The sequence below is a fragment of the Blennius ocellaris genome, assembly GCF_963422515.1.
Source record: "Blennius ocellaris genome assembly, chromosome: 3".
NCBI classification, from domain to species: Eukaryota; Metazoa; Chordata; class Actinopteri; order Blenniiformes; family Blenniidae; genus Blennius; species Blennius ocellaris.
The window spans coordinates 4,892,738-4,899,571 of record NC_137652.1 but is presented as its reverse complement, the minus strand read 5'-3'; the positions used below and the strand labels follow the sequence as shown (position 1 = coordinate 4,899,571).

The 6,834-nt window shown below is 48.2% G+C and overlaps 1 protein-coding gene across 1 annotated transcript in view; it reads left to right on the top strand.

The window, feature by feature from the left end:
- Positions 1–6,156, top strand: part of radil (Ras association and DIL domains) — a gene marked incomplete at its 5' end in the record, with an annotated part of 21,612 nt that extends 15,456 nt beyond the window's left edge. Inside the window, 7 exons of the mRNA XM_080519581.1 lie at positions 1,284–1,456; positions 2,001–2,151; positions 2,761–2,981; positions 3,490–3,832; positions 4,864–5,003; positions 5,628–5,767; positions 6,040–6,156. Of these exons, the coding sequence (XP_080375707.1) occupies positions 1,284–1,456; positions 2,001–2,151; positions 2,761–2,981; positions 3,490–3,832; positions 4,864–5,003; positions 5,628–5,767; positions 6,040–6,139 (1,268 nt within the window). The 3' untranslated portion in view covers positions 6,140–6,156. The remainder of the gene's footprint in view (positions 1–1,283; positions 1,457–2,000; positions 2,152–2,760; positions 2,982–3,489; positions 3,833–4,863; positions 5,004–5,627; positions 5,768–6,039) is intronic.
- Between the last annotated feature and the right edge of the window lie 678 nt (positions 6,157–6,834).

The window sequence follows — 6,834 nt, the reverse complement described above, 5'->3', positions numbered from 1 at the left end:
CACTTGCAGGTGAGGTGAATGACAGTCTGTTATCCCAGCTGTCAGTCTGTGGCCGACATTGGTGACTAAGTCAACAGGTTTTTTTTCCTCAAATTGTGATTGATTGATTGATTGATTGATGAACTAATGAATCAGAGCATCTCCAAACCCACAGCGATGTGAGGTGGTCCTGGTTTGTCCTGGTTCAGATCCATGAAAACGGGTCCAAGGGAAGCAAATGAGAAGAATGAGGTCAGGCAAGGCTCACCTCATGCACATGGAGACGCATACAAAATCTCATCCAAACTGAGACAAAAGACAAAACTCATTTGTAAGCTGAAACCCGTGGCACACAGAGAAGCGACTGTGAAAGTTAATGCTGGTTGTCATCGAAAGGTGTCAGATTACACAGTGAGTGAGCAACTGAACATCAAAGAGGGTGATAAAAGACAAAGGAAACACAAAGAAAGAACAAAGATACATCACAATGCAAGCTTCACAAATCGGTAGCGTTAGCGTCACGACCTCCATAGCTTATCACTAAGCTGCCTCATTACGTTTTTTTTTTTAACGTGATACTGTGCGATGCAGAGACAGACGGGGGTGCGCAGGCTCGTTGTGCAGCAGGACCGCGGCCAGCTGAGCCTCCTGCAGCAGCACATTTGTATTCTGCGAGGAGCAGGCGGTCGGTGGCTGTTGCTATTGTTTCACTGACTTCAATCACAACTTCATTAAAAATGTATGTGTGTGTTGCCGTACGACGCGCGCACACACACACACGCAGGGGCACACGATTTGCATTAATTTGCCTTCCTCTCAAACATGCACATAACTCACCTGAAATACAAACCTATGAACACGACCAGTCAAGCGTATGGACGCCCCTTGTCATTCAGTGGGTTTTTTTCTTAGTTTCCATGACTATTTACGTTTTAGATTCTCACTTGCAGGCATCAAAACTATGAACAAACACATATGGAATTATGCAGTAAAACAAAACTTTTCCTTAGTAGTGGTTTTTCCTCACAGCTACTTGGCCATACAGGCCAGTTGATGTTCAGATGTGTCTGCCTCTAGACCGCCGTGTCGCATTTACCTCTAATCTGAGGCCGGCGACTCGGAAGAACTTATCCTCAGCGGCATCGTCGTGGCACTTGACGGTTTTTCCGACTGTTCTTTGGGGACACGTTCAAAGTTTTTGCAATTTTCCAGACTGGTTGACATTCAGTTCTTAAATTGGTGTCGATAAATGGATATTTCTATTAATGAAACACTCGTTCTGGTACGTGTGTGTGTGTGTGTAGGTCCGTCTCGAGGCTGGTTCCAGCGCTCCAAGGTGCTGCAGATCCAGACGTGCTTGCGGATGGTGATGGAGTGGGCGAGCAGGTCTGGTCTGGGACATCTTGGCGATAAATTCTTCACCAAACTCAACAGTACTGTGTCGATACTGGCCACGCCACCACAACAGCTCACACAGGTAACACACAAAATCACACTTATAGTGTGTACTAGTTTGGCCATAGCTCTCATGCTGCAATCGGTTGCATTTTGTCTTTTTTTTTTTTTTTTTTCAATTTGCTTGAATATCTTATTGTTAATTGCTGTCCAAAAAATAAGGCAATAGTGAAACACCATTCTTATTCTCATTACATGGTTTTAATTCAAAATACGTGGTATGGCTACATGAATGATCCGGAACCCTTGTAACTTAAGTTTCATTCATTATTTTTGTGATTGTTAGAGTTACAATAAAATCCCCTCAAAAAGCATGTTTCAGTGGAATAATAGTTTTACTCATTGTGAGTAAAATATGAATTTAAAAAAAAACATGCAAGAAGAGTTCCCCTTGTACTCCAGACAGAAGGCCCGTCCCAGTTTGAAAACCGCCGGCCTAAACAATAGAAACATTATATAATAATGGATAATGTTCTGCTCCACGCTGAGAAATGGGAACTTCCGACGGCAACGCAAATCTCCTGAACTCCCTCGGCCGCTGACTTGTCTCCCCTCGCCGTCTGCAGATGGGCTGGAGAGCTTTGTCCAGTGAGCACCCGGCTCTGAAACCAGTCCAGCTCCACAGGATTCTGACTCAGTACCAGCTCACAGCCGAGATCGGCCCGGTCCCACTGTGGCAGCCCAGCAGCGAGGACGAGGCGTATATATACAGGACAGGTACACGTATGCTTTTTCCGCTTGACAGGATGACGACGCAGGACTCCCACATGTCTGAAGATGGAACAAAAAATTAATAGCAAACACTGTAGTTGTGGGAACTCGGTTTACTTTTTATTTCTGTAGTAGTCAAATGAAGTGCTAGTTTCGCAAGTGGTGGTTTAAAGTACTGCAGTAGGTGTCAGGGAGGGATTATGCTATAAAGCCATGTAATTTGACAAGTAAGTGGAATGTATGTGTCTTTATTTTATTTTTTGTTGTTGACCACCTTCGCTATTTAAAAAGCCCTTAAACTTCAGCGATGCAACAAAAGTTGCTCGAGAAGTTAGAACTGTCGCCGCACGGCCAGAAGACCTTTGACTCCAGGTCTGCGGAGGAGTTTGCATGTCGTGCATGTGCACGTGTGGGTTTGTGATTCTAAATTGTAAATAGGTCTTAATTTGTCTGTGTTTGGCGAGTGTGAACCAACTCACGGTTATCTTCTGTCTCTACGCATTACCTCTCGTGTCCTTGGACTAAGACATGTTTTACATTGTCAGGTGTGTGTGTGTGTGTGTGTGTGTGTGTGTGTGTGTGTGTGCACTAACATCAGTCCTTGTGTGTCTTTAGTTGACCTCCTGGAGAGCTTCGAGAACCACCCCCCCATCGTGCTGCCCAGCGCCGGCTTCAGAGTGGACCTGGACAGCGAGTGCGTGGAAGACAGCATCTACCGGCAGCTGCTGTACATCCGACACTACCTGTGGGGGCTTCGCACCAAGGCGCACAACAGTGCTCCCAGTGTGCACACACACTCCAACGGCACCAACACGGCCGACTGGCCGGACGTTCAGGTCAGGAACACACACACACACACACACACATACTGTCAAATACACACACCTCGCTATAATCCCGGGCCATGTGCCTCAGCAGCTGTGGTTGTTGAGGAGTTCCTCATAATCCCATAAATGAAAGACAAAACCCTCTACTCCAGCCAGTACACACACACACACGCACACACACACACAGAAACCTAGACATGGTTAAATCATGTTTAATCTGATTAGTCTTCAGGCTGTCTAATTAGTGGGAACGGCTGACTAGACCATAATCCTTAGCGTTACAGCACCCTCGTGTGTACACATACACACGCGCGCATAGGAACATGTACACATTCACAAATATGTCAATCAACAAAACGCGCCTATTGGTTCGTGGCTACGTCCAAACTGTGAGGGACTTGAATCGCTCTCGCGGCGATTCTGTGTCACTGAGCACGAAAGAGGAGACGCTTCACTCTCCCGTCGGCTCGCTGGAGCTCCGGCGCTGAGCCCTTTTTGTCTCGGCGCCTTCACGCAGAGGGAGCTGCTGCCTCCGGCCCACAGCAGCCCTCGTTCCGGGGGTCCCGGGGAAGAGGCGACGGCGGAGATGGGAGAGGAAAGAGGACGCGACAGGCCCCCGGGCCAGTCCCACACGCACAGCCTGAGGAGGAACGGCACCATTCACCACCCGCGACCGGCGAATCCCGACCCGTCCTGCCTGCTGACCCCTCCCAACACCCCGCTGTACCCAGAGGGGGGCGGGGGCGGGGGAGGGGGGCCCGGGCCGGCCGCCGGCACCACCGTACAGAGCAACGGCTGCACCGGCAGGGCTGCGGCAGAGAGCAAAAAAGCCAATGGACTCATCAGCAACGGACTGGAGGGTAGGCTGAACTCACACGCTGCATGAACATTGAACATTTCTAGAACTGGTAGCCAACAATCTGAACAGAAAACCTCCTTTTGGGAAGTTTATATTGACTCTTCAGACAACGTTGTGGTTGTTTCATCCATTTGCGGGCCAATACAGCCACCAGCCACAAGGGGGCGATGAATATATTTTGTTCACAGTTACATAAGGTGGAGAAAACAACAGGAATGAATTTAGTTTGAAATAGTGCTTAAAGGCTTCTAAAACAGTCTTGCTTTTTCCACCAAATCACATTTTGTCTTGTTGGTTTTTTTTGGTGCTATTTTTGTCAAAGATTTAAACTCTTTATTTCCATTACAAATGAAGCCGCAATAGTGATTTCTGGAGTTTCTGGATGGAGTAAATAAGTCGCGAATCGAATGAAAATCAAGTCCGCATGAGAGAGGCCATACAGTTGCTTCTATTATGATGGTCGCAGCTTAATATTTTCAGTGCATGAAGGGAAATAATCTGGGTTGTATCTCTGGAGTGAATAAGTGTTGAAAAGCGCCACATATGGCAGCATGCAGCAGAATCTGAGTACACACACACACACACACACACACACACACACACACACACACACACACACACACACACACACACGAGGAAGCCAGAGTATCTGGAGGAAAACATGCAAACTGTGTCCTCGTAGTGGTTGGGACTTTAATGGGAGCAGCGACTCTGTTGCTTGAGAATGTAGAAATAAGAGGATATTTTGTGTATTTATAATAACTTATATGGATATGAGAGGACAATTCCAACACACTCAGCAGAATACCCCCCCCCCCCCACCCCACCCCCACCCCCCAGGCCGGGTTGTTTAACTGCCTGAAGCCAGTTGATTAGTTTTATCCCGTGTGTTGCTCCTATTGCACGTGTCTCAGTTTGTGTTTGTTTCCTGTGTCCAACCCCATAGCAAGACCCTGTGTGTGTGTGTGTGTGTCTTTGTCTTTGTGTGTGTCTTTGTGCGTGCCTGTGTGTGTGTGCGTGTGTCCTCTGCAGGGTGTATTAGTGGGTGTGAGTTTCCTTTCCCTGTATCCTCCTCTGGCGTTCCTTCCCTTCCTGATGACTTGTGTGTGGTGTTTGTAGTGGAACTGGACAAAGGACCGTACGGCCTGGGCATGGGACTCATAGACGGACTGGTGAGTAAACGCCGGTTCCTCGTACACAAACACGGAGTTTACGCCTCAGCTCAACTGAGGGTGAAATTAAATCAACTTCATTGCGTTCGTATGAAGTATGAACGCTGAAAAAAAACAAAATTCAGTTATTTTCTATTGCTCCAAGTACATTTTTTAGCAGTTACATTATTATATTCATAATTAAAAAATACAGGGATTTTTATATTAGTATATTGTTCATAATGATGCAATATATGAAAATTGCAAGAGTAGGTTTACATACTCCCATTATAATTGCTTAAAAGTTTCATGAATTCTTATTTATCACAATGCTTTGAAAAAGATTTGATTATTTACACTATATTTTATGTCAACAAGTATAAATGTATGTAATTATTATAAAATGTGTACATTTTTTTTACTTTATACTCTCTGATTTACCGAAACCTTAAACACACATTTACAGGTTCCCAGGTTGAATAAAATCCAAAAAAATTAAAGGAAAACCAAGCAGAAGAACTTTAAACAAATGAAACATTCTCACAATGTGTGATTAATGTCAGGAGCACTGAGGCGACGCTGTCGCCGTTAAGTTTCTCCTCGTGACTGCAGCACAAAGTGTTTCCTCCTGCTTCCTTCCCGCAGCACACTCCTCTTAACGCTCCCGGCATTTACATCCGGACTCTGATTCCCGACGGTCCGGCTGCCTCCGACGGCAGGCTGAGGATCGGCGACCGCATCCTGGCTGTGAACGGGACCAGCCTGATCGGAGCCGACTACCAGAGGTACGCATTACGCTGGCTGGAGGCGAACGATACTCGCAGGGGGATATCGACGTTGATAAGTGTGTGAGAGGTCTTGAGACAGCGCCCCACCCTCCCTCACAGTCAGCCTCTTAAGCCGATTGATCCCTGTGATTGATCGGTTCAAGTCCAGACAGTGATTCCCCCGTTTTCCTGTCTCTGTCTCTGCTGAGCTTCATGTAACTGGACTCTCTCTCTCTCTCTCTCGCTCTCTCTCTCTCTCTCTCTCTCTCCGTCCACTTCCTCCCGCGCAGCGCTGTGGATCTGATCCGTCTGGGCGGCGGCCGGCTGCGGTTCCTCGTCGCCAAGTCGGACCCCGACGTCTCGGAGAAGATCAGCGCCTCCTCCTGCTGACCCGGCGGCGACGGGCCGATCGTCACGGCGGACGCGCGCCGACAAACTGAAACCGGCCGCGCGCCTACAAACGTACCCACACGAGACCGAAACGCGTGAACGTGAAACCCCCCCCGAGCGTCAGCACAAAGCCAGTCCGACGGGAGCTAAACGCTCCATGACCGCCGGGGGCCCCGACTTCCCTCCAGTGGACTCTTGTCCGAGTCTGTGAAACTCGCCCGGAGGACGCCACGGCGAGGGAAGTCGACCGTTTGCCGAGCGCCGGAGGCGGCCGGGAGCCCCGTGCGCTTTAAAGCACAGTGGACTGCCGTCGCCTGCATTGCACGTCTCCCGCCGTCTTTTCCATGTCTCTCGCTCTTCGCAGACGTAAACAGCACGAGGACGTCGCGCCACCGAACGCCGAGACATCTGGGGGACGAAGCTAGCGACGTCCCGCTCGGTTACTTTTACACTGAATCGTTTTTTTTTGTAAAAACCTGCTGGCCAGCAGCGACCAAAGCCACCAAAACTTTTGTGAATGAATTGAATGAAACGAAAAACCAGAGGAAGCAAGTGCAAAGTGTTTCTATACTTACAAGCCGAGCTGGACTTCTGCCTCCACTGGACAACAACAACAACAACAAAAAATAAAAGCTTTGTACACTCGGTGGAGGAGCAGAGTCTCACACGTGTGGTGGAACTGCTCTGTAAATAGT